This window comes from Strix aluco, chromosome 18 (assembly GCF_031877795.1).
Source record: "Strix aluco isolate bStrAlu1 chromosome 18, bStrAlu1.hap1, whole genome shotgun sequence".
NCBI classification, from domain to species: domain Eukaryota; kingdom Metazoa; phylum Chordata; class Aves; order Strigiformes; family Strigidae; genus Strix; species Strix aluco.
The window spans coordinates 2,829,288-2,853,351 of NC_133948.1; the positions used below are offsets into that span (position 1 = coordinate 2,829,288).

The window sequence follows — 24,064 nt, forward strand, 5'->3', positions numbered from 1 at the left end:
CCCTTGTTCAGACCTTCACAGTGTGTTCTCAAACCCTGTTTGAGGGTAAAACCCACCTGTTAAGAGGTTGCCAGACAGAATAATGGTCTTTTAATTGACCAAAGACTAGAAATTCCAGTATTTTATTCCAGTGTGAGTGTGGCAACACCATGCTGTCACTGACTTGGGGTGGAAGAGGCAGGGGGAGAGAGGAGAACAGCACCCGTCTGAAACTCATGCTGTCAGATGTGACTTTTATTTTTTTTAAATGCATTTCTATGACAACTTTGGCTACTCAGTTAAACACTTGTTCCACACTGTTTCTGTAAAAATACCAGCTCTTCTCTAGCAGTGCTGTGTTTGGCTGTGGCAGAGTGGATGGGTTTGTTATTCCAGCACTTGTAACTTTACAACAGCAGCTTCCTTTGCCTGAAGCGGTACCACAGTTTGAATTCTCTGGTGAGACTGTACTGGAGAGCTGCATGTCCATAACACACAAAATCTGGTCAATCGTGACCAAAATTTATCTTATGTTATGACAGCAGCTGACAGTGTTAGAGTCACCCTGGTGCTGGTGGTTAACATGAGCAGTGAATAAACACTGAACTGGTACAGGCAGAGCAGGAAGGGGTAAAGTGCTCGGTACCGAGTCAAGTTTTGCCCTTAAATCTCTTGCAAAAAAGGAACCAGGTGCCAGCCAGGCAGGATTCCCCCTTCCCGGGTGCTGTGGATGGGGATTTGCAAAACGCAGGTCACCACACAAGCTCAGAGTTCTAACTTGTTACAGAACTGCAACTAATCTTTCTGAAACTAGAAACAGCTCCGCCATTACCATGTCAAAGGCCCTTCTCTCTTGGGGCGATCCCCGAGAGCTTTACGGGGATTCGAAGGCTTCGTGGCGCTAGAGAACCTGGGAGCTCTGCGCAGCGCCAAAATCCTCTTCAGTGTCACTAGCTGTGGCTAAACTGTGGAAGGTGTGACTGATGGCATCCTTCTCCTTACAAGAAACTGCTCCAAAAAATAAGGAGTGAAACTGGAAAATGCAATATTTATAGAAGTGAGAAACTGCATGTGGTATAGAATGTGGGTGTTAATTATTCCTGCAGCTTTTTCCACTTTAAAAATCTTGATCACTCTACAGCCTTCCCTAGTAAAACACACCTGCCATCTGCAAATATTTCCAGCATTACGGTTAAACGCTGTAGTGGTGGTTTTTGTCAGCTGTGCCGCTCTGAAAGCTGCTTCTGCTGAAAGGCTGCGTGCGGAAGACTGAGCCCTGACATGCAGACCCCCCCCCCCCCCCCCCCCCCAATCTGCATGCAGCACCCCGCCAGCGGAGGGGCTGTGCGGAGGACACAGCGGAGTCTCCTCACCTGCTGAGACCGAGACTGTGTCGCCTCTCCCCCCAGCGCTGCGGGGCCCTCAGTGGAGGCTGTGCCATCTGCACCCGCTTTCTCTCTCTTTGGGGCTCCGGGATTATTTTTAATCTCTTGTTTCGCCAGAGGACTCGCAGGTTTTGCTGCCCCGGTGTTCGGTGCGTTGCCGCTCCGCTGTGGCTTTTTGGAGCCAAGCGCTGCTGCGTGGCTCTCTTTACCCGTGGGGGCTTTCTCAGGTTTACCCGGACATGTCTTTGAGCTGGATTGGAGAGAGCAGGTCAGGTTAGTAACTGGCTTTTACGTGGTTTTGTTAGAATGTCTTCATTTTCTGTTCATGAAAAGCATTATGGCTTTAGAATGGCTTCTCAACAAGTATCTTCCCTTCCCCTCCTACTGCGACAGAACCCCGTGCAGATAAAGGAAAGCGGGCACAAGCGCCGAGTCTTCTGTTGCATCGAGTTTTATTGCTGCGCATGACCCTGAGCTGTCACAGAATCCCAGAATCATCTCGGTTGGAAAAGCCCTTGAAGCTCCTCCAGTCCAACCAGTAACCTCACACTGACCATTCGCAACTCCACCAGATCCCTCAGCGCTGGGTCAACCTGACTCTTCAACCCCTCCAGGGATGGGGACTCCCCCCCTGCCCTGGGCAGCCCATTCCAACGCCCAACAGCCCCTTCTGCAAAGAAATCCTTCCTAAGAGCCAGTCTGACCCTGCCCTGGCGCAACTCACACTTTTCCTTTGCCCAAAGACCCGGATCCGTACAACACTTACCAACCCCCTGCAAGAAGGAGACCACTTCCTTTCCATCTTAAATCCGACTTGACCAGAAAATGTTAAAACTTCATTTTTTCACCCTCCTAAGGCAGTCTGCTTCCCTCACCGTTACCTTTCCAGCTGCTGTGAAAAGCAGGCGGGCCGCAGGGCAGCTGTCTCCTCTCCAACCTCACACAAGGTTGCCAAAATAAAGCTGGCTTCCAGTACTCTGTCTTCCATGCTGAAAGCAATTGGTCTAGACACAAATATTCAGAGACTAAAACCATGTGTAACTACACATACTGTAGGAGGAAATACAGCCCACACAATTCTATACACACTAAAATTGCCTCCCCTGAAAAGCTGAAAATCTAACACATTTGCCGCTGAGGAATGAGAGCTTCCTGTCACAGGTTTAAATGCCCCAATGAGCAAGTATTATACTTAGTCAAGTGATAGTTTTAAATATGTAACTGTTAAAATTATATTTTAAACAGAAAATGTATTGTTTCTTTAGACTACTAAATAAAACAACTGCATGCATTAGACTGAGAACCTGAGGTGTCCAGGGAACCTGCAGGTGCTCCTTAGCCAGCTTAGGAATGCTGGTGCCCCTGTTAAATACTTGATGCATAATAACAAACTACTTAACCCTGTACTGCAGATCAGAAATGCAGCTTTTGGTACAAAACGAAAATCTATTTCACTGTTCCAGTTAAATATTCATTGAGTAACCTGCAGTCAAAAAACGACCGCGGAGTTGTAACTGCCGTAGTTCTAGACAGGCTCCAAAACGTACTTTCCAGAGATGTCAAAATGGATAGAGAGAGGAGCACTGGTGGCTTCTGAGAACACTAGCAGTCCCTGGAAAGAAGGGAGGGGTGGTTAAGCACTGCTTTAAAAACAGAAGATCAATATTAGAATGTAAGTTTATCCCAGCTGTTGTTTACTGGCCCAAAGAGGGTGAAAGTCTCCCACTTCTAGAATGCCTTTCTTGCCTGGAGCTTTGCCAAAGACACTCCTGCACGGAAAACTTGGGAGGCCCCGACGCCTTCTGCAGTGTAGCTACAGTGTGTCAGCACCAAAACCACAGTTTTGTTGGTTTAAAAATGCTTCTCTTGCCTTTCAAAGGCTCCTGTGAGGGACCCCACAGTGACCCAAAGATCCTGATTTTTAAAGCTACTCCTCAAGCAGCTGGTGAGATGCTGCCGCCTGGCAGGAGGCCTGTGGAACACTTCCCAGGGCCGTTCCACATTGTCCTGGTCAAGTCAGGCAAGTTTCAAGACAAATTCTTACTTTACCCTTAATTCTTTAAGGCAAAACGTCACTTCAGAATCTACTCCAACTTGAAAGTAGTCAAATTCATCCGGATTTAGTTGTATTTCAGTAAGCATTGTCCTTGAAAAATCTGTTTAAAATAACAAGAAAGTCGAGGACTCAAAGGAGTGAAGTTTGAACTCAACAAAGGTATGATTATAACTATGAGGTTTTTACATCAGCATCGTTGGAACAAATAATTCTATTTTTATAGTGACTAACAGTAGTAGATGTTTAGCTTATCTAAATTTATTTCAAAATTAAATCCTCGATTTATTTACAGTATATTATGTAGATTTAAATGGCTTTTAACAGAACACAGAATCCATTTTATGTTCGACTGTGTGATCAAACCTGACACCTGCTGTCGTTCTCACCAATCTGCTCTGTCCACAGGCGTTCATCACAAATAGTATTACTGGCTGCTTATTGTTGCATAGATGGGAAGACCACACCACCACATGTCTTTAACAGATTAATCATTAATTGCTGACAATCATCAGAGGACAAAGAAGGTGGACTTAGGTTCTTTGTTACAAATTACAATCTTTTCCTGATCCGTAAGTGGCGACAGGAAATTGGCTCTTTGGTTTCAGGTATCCGATTGTTGCTTGTTCTCATTAGATTAGTCCATCGCTGTCAGTAGGTGTGAGAGTAGAAAAGGCTCAGAGACATTCAGAAATTCTACCGCCGCTCAGGCACTACACACCTATCCAGTTCTCTTCCGAAGCCAGGCTGCTAACAAACCATTACAAGCTGTGCCCAGTCTTCTGTTTCTCTGCTCAAGAGGTTTTTTTTCTCTCAGCCTTCAACAAGGCCCCATTACCTGTTCAAATACACTCTTGGAAAGTGCCTTAAAACTGCAGAAATAAATAATTGCAACACATCTGCCAGCTGCTGCCAGGCAGAGCCTCCCACATGCAAATGAGAACAAGCCTAGGCAGAAGATGTCATTTCTTTCTTTGAAAATTAAACCTAATGTGGAAAAACCCAAGCCCTGGCCAGATGATACCTTCAAAGGCCAGGTTTTGTTTCAGTGCATGCGGAACATTTGCTGCAGGCAGTGTATTGCATCACGTGCTATACAAGAACAATGCTTCTAATTCCTCCTTTTGCTCCTTGCCTGTTTGGCTTTTGGCACCTCATTAAATTTTTACCTACTATTCTTTTCACTTTCTTTCTTACAATAACCCTTGTAAATGCATGGCTCTAAACCACCAAAAGTTGTCATTCAAAATGTACTCTTTTTAGTGTCTTTTTATTTTCAGTAATTTCTTCCCTGCTTCACTCCAGCCAGTTTCCACCACTTAATCCTTCTTGCTCTGCACCCCTTTAGCCTGTTCTTGGCACAATCCCCACCCCGCCACTCTAGGCGATCATCTTCCTCTAGGTCATTATCCTCAGCTTTGGTCGGAAGCAAGTATGAAAAGCATCCTTTTATTATATGATATACAAGAACCTATACTTCAAAAACACAATTATATCTTTAAAATTAGTTTGAGTCACGCCCCAGGAATCTAGATTGTTCTCCATCTCAGATGGAGGAGAGCTGAACATGGCAGCGCAGCAGAACAGCGTTAGGCCAGCTAACACGCTGTATTGCCCTTATACTAAAATATACTCTGTAATGATATCAATTCTATAATTACGGTGTTCAGATTTAAATCATTCTTTTTAAAACATAAAATTATCTCCTTTTTCCTGTCTGTTGCCATGCTTCTGCTCTTGCAGCACAGTAATTACCTCTGTTCAAGCCTACAGCAAGTGGCATAATTTATTTCAGTTGGCTGCTCAGTCTGATATCTGCCACTGATACCACGAAAATGGTATTAAAAAACATACTTTCTTAAAAGATACTAAAACCAGAGGGTGGCAGTATGACTTAAAATCTCTATACATTCCCTCTCTTAAAAATCCCATTCAGCCATAAAATGCATTCTCCATTTACACTGCAATAGTTATTCCTTTAGTTCACCTGTTTTAAAGTCCCAATATTGTTTTGTATTTCGAATTTCCTTACCAGTGTCTTCTTCAGTGTAACTCTTGAAACAAACTTTCATCGGAGAAACTGATAAGGTTACTTCTTCTTGACTGGTTGGAAAGTGAATCATTATATCAGCCAGCAGCCTATAAAATTTAATTCAACATTAAAATAATTTTACCTGCCACAAATTACTAGCTAGTAATTTATTACTAGCCAGTATTTGTTACTCACATTAGAAATTAAAATTGTTACTTGGCAATACTGTTGGAAAAACTGCCTTTGAAATGGGTACCCCTTAGACCCTGCTGTATCTTTTAAACTGATTTATATGCAATAGGTACATAAGAAATCTACCAATACAACTGGTAATTATGAAAGCAAATTTGTTTAATGCTTGTGTACGCTGCCAAGTTGATCTTACATATATATGGCTGCTGCCTTTCTATATGTATGTGTCACAACTTTGAGCACACCTGGGTGTCCTATACTCTTTATTCAAAAGCTTGCAGTCTTAAAAGTTGCATAATCTTTTTATAAATACAATACATAGTACCTATGCAGAGATATCTTTATACACCTTTAATGGTTGATTATTGTGACAAGAGCTCCTGGGCACAAGAAACACGTTTAATAGAAATGCTGTCAGGAAGAGCAGAGTCTGTTCTTTGCCTTTGCTTGCAATGACAAGCCAAAGCGTGGATTCCTCCAAAGGGCTGCTTTTATTGCTTAAGAAAATTGTACTTTTACCACTGGATTCTCTGCCTATAAAATTAAATTAAAATTTGTCACTGGTGGAAATTGCTCAAAGGTATGAACTCAAATCATACATTACACATTTCTCAAGGTGACCAAGTAGGATTGAGGGCAAAATGATCCGAATTTCTTAAGTTGTGATGTGAAAAATCAAGCACTAGGATACAGGATTTAAGAATTTGCCATTTTTCACTGTGCCCTAATCAGATTTTGATATGCTAATCACTATGAGAGCAGTATTGCCTCCTGTATGATTTTTTTTTTTTCCAGAAAAATTTTTTTTGTATTCGTTACCTGGAGTGGACTTTAAGTATGTTTGGACACATGTGCTTAGCAAAAACAGCCTGCAACGGATCACACTCTTGAAACATCAGATTATATGTTTTTACAACACCTAAGTATAAAGGATATGGACAAAAAAATCAATGCTGGTCTGTAATTTTAAATGGTGTTTTTTTTCAATATTAATTGTTCTTTTAGGAAATCTCCATAGAGAAAGTAACAAAGCAACTCACTCTAGCTATGTGGAAATAACTCACCCACAGATAGAAAACTGAATTAACTTGCCACCTAAGACTTCCTTCGTCCTATTAGTTCTGCCCCTCCAGCATCTGAGTTTTTTAAGAATCCACAAGAAATAGTCAACAGCAACAAGTGCAACAAATGCAGGGGGAAAAAGGGCTTTGATAGGTGTAATAATATAAATGGTGGTGGAATACAAAAGGCAAACCCTACAGATCTCCATGTATTTCTAGATAAGCATGAGCTTAATTGTCTTGAGACCTAACTCAGTGTATTATCTCATTCTTAGTAATACAAGCTAGATTTTTAATAATACAAACCACTGCCTATTACCCAGCCCAGCAAGCTATGCTGACAGATAACGGTTCTTCATGAGTTTTGCAAAGTCTAATGCCGATGAATGTACCTGGTGTTCTGTGGGACTGGGGATGTCAGGCCTGTTACCGTGAAGAACTGTATTAGAAGTGGAAAGACCCAGTAAATCCTCTAGTTCAAACACCTGCCAAAACAGGATTTCTCTCCCTTTCCATCACGTGTGTTTTTTCAGAATTTACTCCAGCCTAACTCTAAATGTTGTGAGCAGCAGGCTAACAATTCATGCATGCATTAACTACTGCACTGAAGAACGCTCGTCTGATAAAGCCTGTTATAACTTCATTTTAACAAGGTGACGTACATGATAAATATAAATTACAATGTGAGGAGGCTGAAAGTGTTTGGCATAATGTTCCATCAATAACATTCAGTTAATAATTACACTAAATATTGCATTGCCCTGCTGTTTTAAACTACTTCTCTTTCTGCAAAGTCACTTTATGTATAACGTACCATGTTTGCAGAGGAGCTGGAAAGTTATGTGATGATCATTAATATTTGTATAAATGCTGCATTTCTCTACATTTCTTTCCAGCACATTTACACATCTAAATACAGGAAGAACTGACTGTTAAAAAAAAAAAATAATTATCAGTGCAGAGGTCACTCACCAAGCAATTTTGCAGTATTATTTCCCTAGTTTTGTACAGTTTATCTCAAGCTTCTGCTTTTATGGCTTCCCCAAACTGCTTTCTAAGCGGACACTGCGGCAGCTGATACGGATCCTCACCATCCTCACCCACTATTCCAACACGTGGTCAACAGATCTGTTTGCTAAACAACTGGCCAAAGCTCTCCCAGCTCATACTGGTTTTAAAGGCTACAGGAGAAACACTGCAGAGGCAGAAACGTGGTAATCCTTCACCCCAAGATTAAGCTGGTTCAGATTTTGGGAAGGGTACAGCTCAGGAGGTACAACTTCTAAATGTAATTAAATACTAACGCTCTCTTTTGCAGAATTGCTCAGAAGCACTTGAGTTTAGAGCCATCCACGTGCTTCTATGAGCCTCCCCCTACAATTTCATTTGGAAATTTGGATAATTTGCTGCTTACAAAGCTGTGCATAACAATCCATTAAAATGTACCTTAATTATCAATTTACATGGGAGGGATAACTGTTTTTCCTTCTGACATGGTTGAGACACAGCTGTCCAGCAGTAATGTTGAAAAAACATAGATGAGAAGAAGACATATGCATATGCTGACCTTGAAGAATTCACTGATCTTAAGGCAAGCTGAAAGTATAAGTAAAATAATTTATTAACTCAAAACTATTTCATATCGAACCTTTAACAAAAAAGCCATCTCTCTGCTTCAGTACCACACCTAAACCACAAAACCTTTAAATGTATGTCTCAAAATAAATACAGATGCATTATGCATACAATCATGTCCAAATTTACCACCTTCACTATCATTGGTATCATACAGGCATAAAAATCCAATCCATGGACATTTAAGTGGCCCTGAAGTGCAGGTTACCTAAACACTTAAAGCTCGGCTTGCGTTTGAGGCATCTGAAGGACTGGAGTTACTCTAAAACAATCTTTCTGTATACCCATCCATGTGACACCTACAAATGAGCAAAGACACTACTAGCACCTCAATAATTCTTCAGGTATAAAAAGAAATAATCTCCACTTCTGATTTTCCAGCCTCTCACCAAGTTAGGGAGAGTTGATCACTTTTAACTAAGAAACCTCTAGAGAAAACCATAATTTTGCTGGAAATGGTATTTGATTAATCAGAGGCATATTAATGGATGCATTCTTCCTGTTGAGTCATACTGGTACAAAAACATGTTGTTTAGAGGCAGTTTCTGACGTGGTATGAAACATAAACCTTTTGACCCATGACAATAGAAATAAAACCCTTGGTATTAATCCGGATGTCCTGGACAAGCTTCAGCTTGGCTAACAAAAAACTGAAGAATATTAGGGGCAGAGCAGGAATGAATCTTCCATGATGTAATCTGCATAATTACAATTACAGAAAATATGGCACTTGTCCATATTGAAAGTGGAGGAAGCTGAGAGAGAATGTAACTCGGGCTGAAGGGTACCTGTAGGAAGACATCACAATATCCAACAATATAAATGCTATGCTTCCAATAAAGATTTTCAAATTAAAATAAAACAAAGTCACTTACACCTTTTTCTATGGGGTCAAACCAAAATTCATCACTGATACGTGCTATGGCATGTATTGCTCTTCCAAACACTAGCAGGAAAAGAAAACAGTGCAATATGCATTCTAAGTTAAAAAAATATGCTGCATTTTCTTCAGAATAATTTAAGAGGAAACATTAATAATTTCCTACACGTTTCAATGACAGGGTGGAAAACATTGGTCTTTCCTTTTTAGTAGCACAAACACCTTGATGTTTCTGAAAGCTGCCTCTGACAAGGTGCACCTCAAATGTCATCTGTCCCTTTGCAGCAACTGGCATGACCCGATGTCACCACAAATTAATTAAATCTCCTTGGACAAACCACTATAGTTAGAAATTACATTTTATAGATGGCAGCAGGTTTAAGCAAGCAGTAAGCAGCTGGACATCTGTAAAGATGCAGCTGTAAGAAACACAGGAAAAATCAGCAGTGGGTCTCAAAACTTCCCTCTGCCCACCCTGGCACTGGCAGAGCACCAATTCACATGACACGCTGTGCACAGGTTTAGTTGGGTCTCTGGTAGGAGAACAGCGTGCACAGGAAGGCACCCAGCTAAGCAACGGCTTCTCAACCTGAAAGTACCACAAATCCAGCCCTCTGCTCTCTCATCTGAACAACTATCAGAGGCTGCATGTTGCCCCACAAAAACACCTTTGTCGTCCTGGGGATGAGGAAGAGGCAGCCCCTCAGCTCCGCTGTGACCGTGGTGGGCCTGGCCACAGCTCCCAGTGTTTCGTGCCCCACTTCTCATCGCCCAAAAGCTCCCACAGGGAAGCCCACCAAGGGCAATACTTGTCACGCACCCCCATGGCTGCCGGCCCTGCTGAGCTGTACTGCCCTAAGGCAGCCCCACTCTGGGCTGCCTGTTTCTCCCACATACACCCTTCTGCCCCAGCCTTGCTGCTTCCCCTGGGGCCACGGGTACCTCTGAGATGAGCCCCCGCAATGACACACTTCATAGCCCTCCGGCAGAGTCCCTTCCCTTCACCGCGACGTTCGCCTCACACGACGGCTACGGAAAACGCGGGAAACACCCCTCAGGGAGGGGCGCGGCGCTCCTCAGAGACCCGGATGTAGGCACGGGGCGGGGTGTAGCTGCGGAGAAACGCGTTTCGGACTCTGTTGGCCCTTCGGCGGCGCCGTAGCGGGTGGTTGGCGCCGGCCTGGCTTCCGGGAGGAGCCGCAGCGGCTGCTGAGGGAGCGCGGCGCCGAGCAGGATGGTGAGCGCCGGGGGCGCCCCGTCCCCCATCCCCAGGGCCGTCTCCCCGCCGGGGCTCACCCCGCGGCATGGGGGAGGGCCTCCTCCCCCTCGAGGCTCGCTTCCTCCAGCCGCGGCCCGCCGGGAGCGGAGCCCCCGCGGTGCGGCGGGCGGGCGGGCCCCGCTGGCGGCCGTGCTGGACGTGCGCTCAGGGAACGTTTTCTGTCAGTCGCTGCCCAGAAACCCGCCTAATGCCGAGCTGAGGTAGATGGGGGGGCGGGAGGGGAGCGCTGAGAGGAGGTGAAGCCCCGCTGAGGGCCCGCCGGTGGTAAGGAGGCCGTGCTGTGAGGGGCTGTCACCGGCGGGAGCTGCCGGGGGCTGCGTGCAGGAGCCGATTTTTTTTTTTTTTTTTTAACGCTTCTTTCATAACATCAACAATTCATTTAATTATTATTTGCCTATTCATTTGGCTATATTTTCTTTTCTGTTGCTTTCTTTTGTTTAACATTGATCATGTTTCACCCTGTTTTTCATTCCCCCCTGTCTGCAATCAACTTCTTCATTCCAATAAGGCTGGGCACAGAGTAAGTTTACTCCTCTTAGCTGTTGCTAACACCGGTGGTAAGGGCTTGTTAATGTTACTAGATGATATGAATGTCAGATGGTACACATGAATTAGGGGCTGCTCTTCAAACCACGCTCAAGATTGCACCTAAATTGCTAGTAAAAGCCAGATGTTGTAACATTCTTTGCCACTATTTTTTGTTGCAGATACCTGTGATTATTAAACACACCTCAGTGCTTTTAATTTGTTTTTGTTATTGTAGCTTGCCAAGCTTTGTTTTAATTAATGGGAGCTCAAACGTGATTTGGGGGAAAATATGGGGCCTGCCAGTTTGTCAGTAAAGGAAATGTTTTTTGTTGAATGCACACACTCTGCTGGCTTTGGCTGGGTTATGTTTTAGTGGCAGTATAATGTTATTGAATGTTCAATACATAACTGGTATTGCATGTCTAAGTCCCTTAAGCGTCAGTAAGAAAATCTATTGCCAATTTAATAATCAAAATCACTTGTTACCCATTTTTCACTTGCATTCTAGTATATCGTCTCTAGGCTGATGCTAGTAAGGGTATTTTTCACTGTGAGCTCTTGAAAGACCATCAAATACGTGTCTTTTTTTTTCCTCTCCTGGGTTAGTTTTAAATTGGTAGCTCACTGATTACAAAACTCTTGTATTGCTTTACCAATACTTTCAACCATCAGTTCTCTAAAGGTGCATGGCTTTGATGATGGCACTGAGACATTCTTAATCTAAAAAAAAAAAAAAAAAACAAACCAAACAAAAACCCCACCCAAGTTCCCTCTGCCTTTTTTGATGATTGCTAGTATGAAGATAGCTGCATGGCCTAAAAATTTAAAAAGCAAATCTTAAAAAAGGTGATTTCTTAGCACAGTTACTACTGCTTTTATATACATCTGTCTGGGCTGTGTCTTTTGCAAACACATCTGATGGCTGTCATTTTAGGAACTGTGTAACTAATAAAGCATTATGGTTGGAAGATAACCTTTTTCTTTTTAATATGGAGCTATTTATCAAGCTGACTGTCTCCAGATCCAGTGTTTTTGCAGTGTAGTGGCATAACATCCCATGCTTCATAGAGCTCTTCATGCCCTTTTTGCATAATTAATTTACTGCTGTGTTGCTTGCATTGATTATTTCTTTATTTGCAGGTTTAAAGCCTGTGATACTAAGCTATGGTCTTACTTCATCTGAATCCTTAATTTTGAAGCCCCCATTAAATTTGCATTCTCCTTGCATCTATCGTACTTGAACTCTGACTATATAGAACTGGTAGTAGAATCACTGTGTGCAGTAGTCTGGTTTATCTTCTCTGCAGTGCCCTGGGGTTTGGTTTGGTTTTGGTTTTTAAACTATTAGTCTTACCCTCTTGTTCAGGGGGTCCTACAATACAGACTCTGAACAAGCTTCCTGTTCTGGTCAGCTATTAACACATGTTGCAAATTTGCTGCCTTTTTTTTTTTTTTTGGATAAGGAAGAAAACAGAAGTTAATTAAAGTAGAAAGAAAATTGGATGAAGAGTTTTAAAGGGAAGTGGCCACAGTTTAGCCAGGTCTGTGCTCGAGAACATGTACTAGAGATGTCCTATATTATTTTTTTAGCTCCTTAAGCATCCAAAAAAGTGGGATAGTTTATGGTAGTTCCCAAATTTGTGTAAAATACATCAAGTAGTAACACATTTCTGTTGTTAGACCTTGCACTGGCTTTCAGCAACAAAATAAATAATTCTGTAGACTATTGTTTGTAAGGCCCCCCTCTGCATAATGTTCTGCATTACTGAGGGAAAACAAGGGCCCTTCCTTGTAGCAATATTCCATCACCATTTCATTATTCTAGTAGGTATTACATCAAAATGCAAAGTTATGAAACTGAAGAAAACATTGCAATGCTTTCTGCTTCCTAATGATCTTGCCTAAATAAGTATCTGTAACGATATTTCTTTCTTGTCATGACACCTGATAAGTTGGTGTTAGTATTAGGAGATCTTCACATTCCACATCGATGCAACAGCCTCCCAGCCAAATTCAAAAAGCTGCTGGTTCCAGGAAAGATCCAACACATCCTCTGCACAGGAAACCTATGCACCAAGGACACTTATGACTACCTCAAGACTCTGGCTGGGGATGTTCATGTTGTCAGAGGGGACTTTGATGAGGTAGTGTCCTCTCTTGATAATGACATTTTTTTGTGCATCTTTTACATAAAGGCAACATTTGGCTTATTCGTAATTCAAGTAAAAGCGGGCAAACCAGGGTTACGTAGTACTGAAAGCACATGAAAAGCTAACTGGGCAAAAGACTTGGGGTGGCAATCAGTAATGTGAATTGCACAGTAAGTTCTCATTTGTCATCAGTATGAATAAAAGTAGTTGTGTGCTTGGCATGTCTAAGGACTCCAGCAACCGGGACCTGCTGTTGTCAGATCTTTGAAGTTCCTTCATCCTACCCCATTCTCCACAGTGCACATAAAAAGCAGCTTTGTAACTCTTATTTGGTAGCAGTAGGGCCAATTATATTGAATATTTCCATAAGCTTTCCTCCTCTCTTCTTGGTGTTGCATAGAGTTGTTTTTAAATATAAATCTGTACATCTGTTTGGTTTTTATTTTTAGAACCTGAATTATCCTGAACAGAAAGTTGTAACTGTTGGACAGTTCAAAATTGGGCTGATTCATGGCCATCAGGTTATTCCTTGGGGTGATATGGCCAGCCTGGCACTGCTACAAAGGCAGTTTGATGTGGACATCCTAATTTCAGGACATACACACAAATTTGAGGCATTTGAACATGAAAACAAGTTCTATATCAATCCAGGATCAGCTACAGGAGCCTATCATGCCTTAGAGAAGTAAGTGAAGTATGGGAAGTATCTGTGGGGATCTTCTTTCTAACAAAACTGAACTACAAAGCTCATTATGAAAGTTAATGTTTACATTCTAAATGTTGGGGAGAGGAAGGGTTGGTAGTACTTGCTAAATCTCCTTGACTGAAACAGATGAGATTGAAATACTTAAAGCTTCAGATCTGATGTATTGTGCTTACAGAATTCATACCCATTTTTCTCTGGGTGATTTCTGTTAGGTAGTGGTTATTAATACACAATTAATATGAACTTTTTCCTCTCTTTCCAGCAACATCATTCCTTCCTTTGTGCTGATGGATATCCAGGCTTCTACAGTAGTTACATATGTCTATCAACTAATTGGAGATGATGTGAAAGTAGAAAGAATTGAGTACAAAAAATCTTAAAAATGTTTTTGCTTGTCTGGTATTTTTACCATCTCATTCTGAACTGCAAGTTACTACAATACTTGATTGCTAGTTTACAGTACTACACTTACTCGCTAACAGCTTAGCAATGTAGCTTATTGGTAATAACTTTAAAACATTGTGTTTGCTTTTTTCTGTATGAATTGATTTGTAAAATATTCCATTAAAGTAACTGTTGAAATACCGTTCCTTAATGTTGTAATAAACTTCACTTCATAGAAAAACTAAGCTTTATGTTGTTGGGAAAAAATGCAGCAGTTATAGTTGCTTTTAAAATGCCCGATGCTCTAAAGGATACTTGTAAAGGGCTTGAACAAAAAGACTGAGTGCTGTGGGGCCATGTTACATTTGGTTCAGAATCCAGTTGATATATTCTCAATTTAACATTCCCAATTAAGGTAAAATAATAAAATAAATTCTGAAAATATTGCAATTAACTCATAACTTAGAGTAGTAATTTCACTGTATAAAATCTTATAATCAAAGCAGTTTCAACTACCCTAATGCTTTAATGAATGATGGTCTCATTAAATCTTTAAACAGTGAAGAGAGGCTTTTCTTTATTTATGGCTTATATCTGACACTACATGCATATGCACTTTCCTCCATGTACAGAGGTTTTAGGTAATGTAATTCCAAACGATGCTGATACTGCTACTGAAGACTAAAACACTGGTTGGACAGGAAGACTGGACCTTCTGGCTCTCCTGTTCTTGTGACTGCAGGGAAATGAATGTATTTTAACAGCTCCCATTTCTCATGACTGTTAACTTTCCAGTAAAACCAGAGTTTTATCTTTTGCCTTCTACAGAAGAACATTTCAAATGGTGGCCTGTTTCCTTTGCAGATGTTGGCCTTTGTATTATGGCTTTCTCCAGTGCAGCATCTGTGCAAAAAGCTGCGTGGTATTTGTCATGAAGGTTTGAGGTAAAGTTTCATAGACCTTAAGGGAGGAGTTAAAACCCTTCCTTCTGTGTCATAAGCTGGCTAAATAACAACTTCTATTCAAAATAAACCTGCTTTACCTTAGAAAACGACCAAGCATTTCAGCCTGGTATCTCGGGAACCTCTGGCTAACTGCTATTTCATGCAGTGAAGCACATGCCTCTCGCTTTATCCTGCCTGCAGACATACAGAAAGAACAAAGTTGAAAAGAAAACCTTAGCACACATTCAAGGAAGGTCAGTGACTGAGTGGAATATCAATTTACTGGCAACTTCATAATTAAAAAAGGTTTATAGAATACAAGGCCAAAATTGCTATGTAAGTGTTTATTTGTACTCACTAGTTAAAATTACAATTTGTCTACAAAGTATTTTACATGAAGTACACCACTTACAGTTTTTTTAAAAAAGTTTATCACAATTATGCAAGGTTATGTTTGTGTGAATTAAATCTTAGAGTGATCCTCAGCAGACTTAAACATGGAGAAATATAGAAGTAAAGGAAATAAATTTTAATCCTTCCTAAAACCAAAGTGCTGAATATGAACATTGCTGTTGAACAAAACCAGGAAGTTCTGCTGTAAATCTAAACTGTTTAAATGGGGATAGAGTATGGACAAGAAACAGCCTAGAACAGTTTAAAAAAAAAGTGGAAAGCTCAGGGTAGCTTTTGGTAAGAGCACTGAGATTTTAGATTAATGCTCACTTGACCAGTACGAGCATTCTCAATGCATGGCCCCCATCTTGCCGGTAGAGGGAGAAAAGAAAAGGGTAAATCAAGACCTTTTCGATGACGGTTCGAGTACACAGGTCTCTTCTGGTCTGTTCAGATACATCTGGAAGGTGAGAGAATATTAATAGGGCTTCAGGAAATGGTGTATGATCTAAGACCTGTGAAAGTACTTGAAAGCATAAGGCTTAGCACAGATTTGGCTCAAGTAAAATGAATTATTTGAATAAATAAAGGGATCTTTTGTTATATACAATATATTACTAGAATAAATTGGCTAAGAAGTATTTTTGCTAAAAGTTGAGTCAAAGTCTTAGTTTAGAAAAAAAAAAGGAGAAAATATTGCATGAGATACAAAAATGGTTTGTTTTACCTTCAGAAGATCAGATGATGGTATGTCTGCCAGCGCAGGATTTCCGCATTTCTCTTGATATTCTTGAATTAGGGCTGTTGCATCATCAATGCTGTAGGAGGCAAAAGTTTATCAACTTTGTCAATAAGAAGTTCTCTAAAAAGCCAGGAATTTAGACTATATACCCTGAAGTATTAAATAAGGTATGACCCCATGTTTTTGAAGTCAGATAGGTCCTATCATTTCCCAGTAGAGGAAGACAAGCCATGACAAGCCTGGCATTGAACCTGTGGCTGTTAATAAAACCAACATATACTAGAATTTAAATGGCTATTTACTGGTTCCCATCCCATTTTGACTGCAGAAGTGATAACCAAGTGACTTGCACTACTGAGTATTTGGGGTCTGAAATGAGAGTTCGCAGCTGTGCACAATGAGCCCAAGTGCTGTGAGTCACTGATAGAGCCCTGATTGAGAACTGCCCTGCAGCAGGGTCAGTGGCAAGACCCTTTGTTTTATTTAAGTGGAACATAAGAAGTATTCCTAACTCCTGAAACACTTAGCAGCAAACCCACTAATTCCTAAGTCTTGAGTACAGGCAGTTCATTTATTTTTTCAGTGTTCTTATTGCTGAAGCAGTGACATCAGGATGCTACTAAACTGAATTCATCTGAAGGTAAGGTGAATTGATTCAAAGCAAAAGTGTTTGTTTTTTTCTGCTATTTTAACTGCATTTGATCTGCTGGCAAGTCCAGGCTCAGTAAGCTGTTACTTTGGCTTGAATGACACTGTAAAACTCTATCCTAAATATGTAAAGCAGTGAGGTGAGGTTTTTAGTTGATTGATTGATTTAACTTAGCAATACTCTAAAAATTCTTGGAGACTAAGTACTAGAAAATCTCCATGACTGCAAATAAATGAAAATAAAATAAAGGAGAGATTCAATTTCTACAACTGCTATCAGTCATGCATCACCTGTTTTATTAACTTACCAGTTCTTTTTGGCAAAATAATCCACCAGTTCTTTCATTCGGTGAGTATTCATCAGTTGTTGCTTCAACAGTGGAAAATACTTAGTTTTCAAAAATTTTTCGTATAGCTTCTCATTTATGATACTGTCCAAAACCAAAGATCTAATCTGTAGATTTAAGATTTAGTAATGGAAAAGTATTATTATTATTTTAAACACAAAATTTTAGTTTTGCATGAAAAGAGCTCAGACTCCCATAGAGCAGGATTTTAATTTTTTTTTTTAAATGCTGTGAAATGGCAGATTTTATGAAGACTAATCTCAGATTCAGATAGGGCAATGAGTTAAGAAACTTGCTCTTGGGAAGGCAGCCCAAGGCAAGGCAAGAGAGAGTGCAGTTTCATAAGCCCTTTAGCCTAAAACATTTAATTAGAAAAATAAAGTAGGTACTGCTGCAAACAATCCTGTCCTACAATTAGGGGCAGCCTATAACTCAGCACTGTGTATATATATACAAGAAGTTTTTCAGTTGAATAGCATTTAATAAAAATGCAAAAATCTCTGCAAATGTTGCTATATTTTAGAAGTGTGCATTATGTCAGCTAATGCTTGGCAAGATCAGGAGAGAGAGAGAAAAAAGGCTTCTGTGTGTACACTTACGTATCAAAAAAGCCAAAGGCAAGTGAAGTAAAATTTATTTATTTACCTGAGAAGCAAATGCCACTACTTCTCCAGTGTTCATGTGTTCATCTATTTGTTGCAGCACAGTTTCTATGTTACATGTCGATAAGAAACCCTTGCAAAAATAAGTTACAAAACATCAATATTCTGTGAATTATTAAAGTAGAAATTCTCCCTTCAGAGCAAGTATTTGATTTATTCAGGAACAATTAATATTTTGAAATTCTAAGTATAAACCAGGATATGTGCAGCTTGACTGTAAGAGTAGTACTCGTTGCTTTTAACTCTCTGTAGCTGTTACAGATTTTTTTTTGACTCATTGCCAGCAGACTAAATGTCTTAGACTAATGCTGTAATTTGGGGAAATCTTTCTGATCTTAACTTCAATGACTGGAAGTCTAAGAATTTAAGATGCCTTTACTAGTGCCAGTTTGCTCATGACAAATATGGGAACAGCCTATAATTTTCATCTGGGAGAACAATGCAGAGCATAAATTAATGGGAACAAATGGGAAAAAGGAAACTGTCAAGATACATTGAATAGTGAGGATATGGCTTTAAGACAAAAGGTTTACATCCGAACTTGTAATGCCTATCAAGCATCTTTCTAAGAAGTCAGGAGCTTTTACTCAATGCTTTTCTGAAGAAGGGTTCAGTACTGACAATCTGCTCTGAAACTAGCCCACTGGTAGATCCTCAGCAATTATATACATTATCATCAACTTCACACTGCTCTGGTTTGGATTTTGTAGGGTTTTTTCATGGGTTTTATGGGTGGGATCCCATAAAATATCCTCAAAACCACAAAGGGCAAAGTCATATGACAAAGCTGCTGAGGATGACTTGAAGCTAGCTGGTTTTGCTTTTTAAAAAAAAAAATTCAAAATAAGAGGAAGTGTTCACATGATCCTTTTCAGAAGGACAAATTCCAAGCAATAGCCTTTGTGGGTGGGAAACGCCAAGCAGCTGGCAGCAGTGACACATTTAAATAAGCTGGAATTATAAATTACTATCTTTCATAGTTTCTGGTGAACATAACATGCTTAAAGACATTTCCCTTGCACAAATAGAACACAAAACTTATTATTTACCTGAATTTGCTGCTCTCGCTTCTCAGACTGAGGAATCAGCAACAGGCACCCCAAAGCAAAAGCTGGAAGGTCCAACTGTGCATATTGTTTAGCTATTCCTATGACATCCAAGTCAGCCAGAACAGGACACCTTCAGAAGAAGATTAGGAGTGAAGTTCTCAGCTATGCTGTGTATAACTGTATGCCTTAGTACTGTCAACAAAACTACATTGAGATTTTTAAGCCAGATAGAACAACACATTTTTACCTCATCTTATTTTCAGAAATGGCCAAGCTATGTGAGTTGAAGTTTCACAGAATACAAATACATGATCACTTTCTAGCTTGGAAAAAAAAATAAAAATCCATTTTCTCTCTCTTTAAACACCCAAGGGCCTGTTTTGAGGGGAAGTGTTGGCCAACTGCCCAGAGCAATGCTTTGGTACATATGTATGTGCACAGTAGCGTAGGCACGTTCTTCAGCTGGATCCCTTTCCAGTATTTCGTAACTAACTTTTGGTTCAAGTCAGGCTCTCTGAGCTCTTGTTCTTCTCTTGAGCAAGTCAGAGCACTGTGGTGAATAAGACAATGATTTATTGTGCTTTGCATTGTAAAGGCAACGCAAAACTGGTTTATGTACAGAATGTTTTGGAACATTAATACCATAGGTTAACCATGTTTATAGATATGCAGCTATTAGATTTTTGTGATGTCAGATTTATTCTTTGTAGGAAAATGAATTCTTTCTCTCTTATACTCTGTGTCAATAGTTCTAGGAAATGTGATGTGTTTTGGGATAAGAAAGATACTAACTGGACTTTTAGGGTTGATATGAGTCCTTTAAAAATGTCATGACAGGAACAGATATCCCTCGTGGGGGCAGCGACTGGGCAGATAAATGGGTTTTCAGCAGTTTGTGCTGCTGATTCTGAGTCCCAATTCAGAGAGCAGTTCCCAGTACAGTTTAAACAGCCGAGGTACTGAGTTACAGCACGTGTTGTCAACAGTCTGTAGGTGAGCACGGAATTTCTATTGGGGTAAATGCCCTGATCCTGTCCTTCCCACAAGAGGCAAGAGGTTCCTCCTCATGCCTCAGGTTCCCCAGTTTTCAGAGCTCCTTTACATGTTCCAGGGCAGGCTGCTGGACGAGAAGTTACAAACAGGCATTCCCACTCAACTAATACAAATGTGGGATGTACCATCTACTTACTTGAGCAGAATCACAAAACACTCACAACATTCCTCTAACTGTTTAGGACTTGGTGGACATGAAGCTAAGAAATAAAGAAAACATAATGAAGTAAATATTTAACCAAGTTATTGTACAAGCATGATAGCTAGTAACAACCCTACCTGTGAGAAATGGTGACAGAACTACACTTCGCCAAGCTCGACTGAAGTTGGGAATCTGTTGACAGCAAAGTTTTAAAGTATTAGCCTTGTAATTAAGTGTACTTGTAAATACAGACACACAGACATTCAGACCCACTGTAGGTGGAAGAAGCCTGTCAATTTTGTTTTCTTTTTAATCTGGATGAATTATTCCCTAACATGGCTTTCTTCATCTCATAGTCTAAGACTTAGCCATGTTTTGACTGATGGCAAAATTATTATGTCCAGCTTTACAAAACCCTCCAAGTAGGTGTTTACTGAAGGAACTACAAGTGCAAAATACGCTATTTCAGTGATTAATAACGATACTTATCTGCATACTGCATTCTCATAAAAATAATCATTCAAAGAGAATCTTTTCATGCGTAATACTGCATGGCATAGATGGCTGCCATTCACACACACACAAATAGGATGCTAAATTCCTGTTAAGTGAAAAAAAGACTAGGAGTCAGAGAATATTTGCTTACCTCCCATAATGAATGAATCCCAGTAATTGCTATCAAAACTCTTCTTAGGTATTGAATCTGAAAAAAAAAAAAATTATAAAATGCTACAGTGTTTTTGAAGATGTGGCAATAATCTACAGGACTGCATTACACTTGTGTTGTCTGCAGGATGTAAACGTACAGTTCCTCAAGGTACCTCTGTTCCTTTGAGAGGAGTAACTGATGCATATGGAGATATGACTTATAGTTTAGTAAATTAAATTATCACAAGCAGCAGCATATGTTGTCTCAGTAAATACCCAAGATTTCTGGTAGTCTTAATACAACTAGTGCTGAAAAGTTTATGATCCCACCTTCTTTGCTATAAGTACCTAAATCTCATTAAATTAAAACTAGCTTCAGTACCTGCTCCTGATACAACCACGTTGCCTAGTACATCTGTTACCTCCTTAGGCTGTAGCAACGTTACATAAAATTTGACAATCAGAGGTAATTAAGATTCTGAATGACAAAAAACAGGATTACTATCAAATACACTTTAGGGATAATATTTTTGTGTGAATGTATGTATACACATGTATATACATACATGCACAGTTTGTGCATAAGCATGTATATATTTGCATACAAAAATATGCATATTATGTTCTAAAACTACAATAATATGAAGATGTTTTTCAGTTTATTATCATAGGATTTACTCTTGCCATCTGAAAGGCTTTGTGCCTTTAGAAAAAAACAACCTAGAACAACTTAAGATCAAAATTCTCAAGCAGTACTAAACCACAAATCTCTCAAAGCTTCATCAGTTCAGTATCTAGGAGCCCAAAATAGCCATGTGAATTATCAATAATTGTTCACAGTAAGTTTATAGTTTATGTATCTATCCCATTCTTCAGAAACCAGTGGATAAAAAAGCCTTTTTCTCACCTCACTGCAGTTCATGCTTAAAAATTTCTTACCATACTGAAACCGAGGAGTTTCTGTAGTAGGCCATTCCACAGTTGGGAATCATATACTTTGTATTCTAGACTAAGTTCTGTCACCAGCCTAACAGCCTAAAGGAGAGCAAGGACACGCTGTATTTTAATATACATTTGTGATCTTCAAACCTTTACTGCTTGTCAGCGTAATTTTAGATTTTTACAGCATTACCAGGACATTTAACTCCAGAAAGGCCACAAACAAGCCACTTTCAAAATTATTTTACACACGTGAGGAGAATTAAAACAAAATCAAGCCCCCCACCTATACATGATATCACTTTATTTTCTAATTGTAGGAAGGCTAAAGCTTTTTTTATCTGTCATTTTCAAATTTCAGACTGGCATGTGTATGGTTCAACTAAAGCACAGTTCACTTCCATTTTATGGCTGCAAACCAGAAGTATTACCGCTGAAGCCTTAATAGAATAGTACACTTTTTTTGTCAAGTACCATTGTCTACCTGGAAATCTCATTTACTTGCCCCTGTCTTCAGTGTTAAGTTAGCTGTTTACAAAACGTACTTGGTAACATGAAGTAATTGTCAAAGTCAAATTCCTAAGCAGAGTATAACTTAAAACCTGTCCCTGGCATATTAGATATAAGTAACTAACAGCTATTCTAACGGTGTACCCTGTTAATATTTAATTCATATTAAAGTATGAAGTATGTCCAAGCAGCTCCTCTGAAAGAGGAGAGTCTTTGGGGTAACTGCATATTCACTGGCATTTTTAAATACCATTGTGAGCAGCATATCATGAGCAGTGTATGAATAGGACAGAGTACACTGGAGCAACATTTGTTTAGAAATGCATGTGCTACATAGAAAGTTGTATGTTTCATACAATGTGTAACAAACAAAAAATTACAAAGGATTTAAAAATCGTACCGTAGGTTCATGGCTGTGATTCTTCCATAGCCCTTTAATCATTCCTTCCTTAGGACTCTTATGAAATGATTCATAAGTATATGGAATATTCAAGATTTCAAACTCTGCCAGATAAATGCAGCATTTTAGAAAATACCTGTAAAAAAGCCCCCCCCAAACCAGGAGTTAATGATATTTACAGTGATTATTATATTATAATTCACGTAATCAAGCTCTGGATAATATTGGAAAAGTGTTTTTCTCTTCCTTTTAAAAGAACAGGTAAAAATAAGTAGATTGTATTTGTATTTATGAAAGAGATCTTAATGAAGTAAAAAAACTTCCTGGTAATTGCTTAGGGAAACCTCATTCACCTGAACAGTGGATGGCTTGGATCATCCTAAAGATAAACCAGTTGCTGTAACTCTTACAACTAAAATTTCATTCATGCACAAAGACTGCATATTTATAGAAACCCATATGGAGCTATTTGGTATGATGTACTTTGAAAACATCACTTTCCGTTAAAAAGGCCCTAATTCTAGATTACCAGCACAGAAACTCTATTCTAGATATTTTCTAAGGAAGTTAGTTCTACAGATATTTTGAAAGAAACATTATTCTGCTGAGGTTTTGGTTCCTTGTTTTTGCAGAGGACTATGCCTTTGCAAGATGACCAGTTCCAGACTCTGATGAACAGAATACTATATATATGGGTAGCAGAAAACGCTTCAGTTACTAAAGAAGTAACTGCAATCTATGCAAAATGGAACAAAATATTTTCCATGTAATGTCATATTACTTTCAGGTTTACTAATTAGGACTGTGATGTACTGGACTGCATTACAGTGAAGTTAAAAGATTAATTAAGCTCTTCAGAAATAGATTTTTAAAAGCTCAAGAAACAGATTAGTAAAAAATATATCTCCAAATATATGGTATTTTTTTCCAATGGCTGTTAAAGACCAACAAAACAACATTATTAAGGAACCCTTAAGGAAAATTCATCTTACTTTACTTTCTCAATGGGTTTCTTGAAGAGTGATTCCACGGTGTTGGTATCTGCCAAGTAGAGCAGACACTTAAGTGCTCTGCTCCTGTGAGCAAATGTCAGCTGAGTAACACCAATCGGCTGAAAGGGGGGGAGAAAACCCAGTGAGAAGTCACAATTGGCTGAACAACTAGAAAGAGGGTTATATATGTTTAGTATGATCCTTTCTAAGCTTATATTTTCATTGAATGAATCCAAAATACTAAGTAACAGATTGGTTCTTCAACTTCTATACTAATCAGTTGAAATTTTGTCAACTTCAAAGAATGCTGCTAAACCACGTGGTTTCCCCA

At 39.7% G+C, this 24,064-nt stretch overlaps 3 protein-coding genes across 7 annotated transcripts in view; 1 reads left to right on the forward strand and 2 right to left on the reverse strand.

The window, feature by feature from the left end:
• Positions 1–216: 216 nt before the first annotated feature.
• Positions 217–10,273, reverse strand: RAD9B (RAD9 checkpoint clamp component B). The gene is made up of 11 exons (XM_074844736.1): positions 10,160–10,273; positions 9,213–9,283; positions 8,149–8,298; positions 7,517–7,631; positions 6,461–6,560; positions 5,450–5,556; positions 3,414–3,520; positions 2,912–2,976; positions 2,246–2,368; positions 1,297–1,614; positions 217–1,255 (listed from the first exon to the last, which is right to left on the reverse strand). Exons 1-11 carry the CDS (start codon positions 10,191–10,193, stop codon positions 940–942), a joined length of 1,506 nt encoding a protein of 501 aa, XP_074700837.1. The 5' UTR covers positions 10,194–10,273; the 3' UTR covers positions 217–939.
• A 61-nt stretch (positions 10,274–10,334) lies between these two features.
• Positions 10,335–14,469, forward strand: VPS29 (VPS29 retromer complex component). Of its 2 annotated transcripts, none has more exons than XM_074844735.1 (4): positions 10,335–10,454; positions 12,977–13,168; positions 13,624–13,859; positions 14,143–14,469. In XM_074844735.1, the coding sequence occupies exons 1-4, from the start codon at positions 10,452–10,454 to the stop codon at positions 14,258–14,260; spliced, it is 549 nt and encodes a 182-aa protein (XP_074700836.1). In that variant the 5' UTR covers positions 10,335–10,451; the 3' UTR covers positions 14,261–14,469. The 2 variants fall into 2 exon arrangements, with proteins under 2 accessions (XP_074700836.1, XP_074700835.1); XM_074844734.1 differs by lacking the exon at positions 10,335–10,454 and adding an exon at positions 11,365–12,565.
• A 176-nt stretch (positions 14,470–14,645) lies between these two features.
• KNTC1 (kinetochore associated 1) overlaps positions 14,646–24,064 on the reverse strand; it is a 43,779-nt gene continuing 34,360 nt past the window's right edge. Inside the window, exons 54-66 of one of the 4 annotated variants that reach the window (XM_074844715.1) lie at positions 23,734–23,852; positions 22,742–22,877; positions 21,832–21,927; positions 20,891–20,947; positions 20,382–20,436; positions 20,239–20,302; positions 19,050–19,179; positions 17,984–18,073; positions 17,300–17,445; positions 16,329–16,419; positions 16,009–16,061; positions 15,307–15,403; positions 14,646–15,000 (exon numbers count right to left, since the gene is read on the reverse strand). In XM_074844715.1, the coding sequence (XP_074700816.1) occupies positions 15,367–15,403; positions 16,009–16,061; positions 16,329–16,419; positions 17,300–17,445; positions 17,984–18,073; positions 19,050–19,179; positions 20,239–20,302; positions 20,382–20,436; positions 20,891–20,947; positions 21,832–21,927; positions 22,742–22,877; positions 23,734–23,852 (1,074 nt within the window). In that variant the 3' untranslated portion in view covers positions 14,646–15,000; positions 15,307–15,366. Of the gene's footprint in view, positions 15,001–15,306; positions 15,404–15,536; positions 16,062–16,328; positions 16,420–17,299; positions 17,446–17,983; positions 18,074–19,049; positions 19,180–20,238; positions 20,303–20,381; positions 20,437–20,890; positions 20,948–21,831; positions 21,928–22,741; positions 22,878–23,733; positions 23,853–24,064 lie in introns of those variants that run through there. The other 3 variants (XM_074844716.1, XM_074844720.1, XM_074844717.1) reach the window with 3 other exon arrangements.

Excerpts from the sequence above, each read along its gene's own strand:
- VPS29 (XM_074844734.1), top strand. The coding sequence starts at position 12,527 with ATGAAGAGTTTTAAAGGGAAGTGGCCACAGTTTAGCCAG. Across the intron at positions 12,566-12,976 it reads AGTGGCCACAGTTTAGCCAG|TTGGTGTTAGTATTAGGAGA; the intron begins GTCTGTGCTCGA and ends ACACCTGATAAG. Across the intron at positions 13,169-13,623 it reads TCAGAGGGGACTTTGATGAG|AACCTGAATTATCCTGAACA; the intron begins GTAGTGTCCTCT and ends TTTTATTTTTAG.
- RAD9B (XM_074844736.1), bottom strand. The coding sequence starts at position 10,193 with ATGAAGTGTGTCATTGCGGGGGCTCATCTCAGAG. Across the intron at positions 9,284-10,159 it reads TGCGGGGGCTCATCTCAGAG|TGTTTGGAAGAGCAATACAT; the intron begins GTACCCGTGGCC and ends TTTTCCTGCTAG. Across the intron at positions 5,557-6,460 it reads ATACTTAAAGTCCACTCCAG|GCTGCTGGCTGATATAATGA; the intron begins GTAACGAATACA and ends TAAATTTTATAG.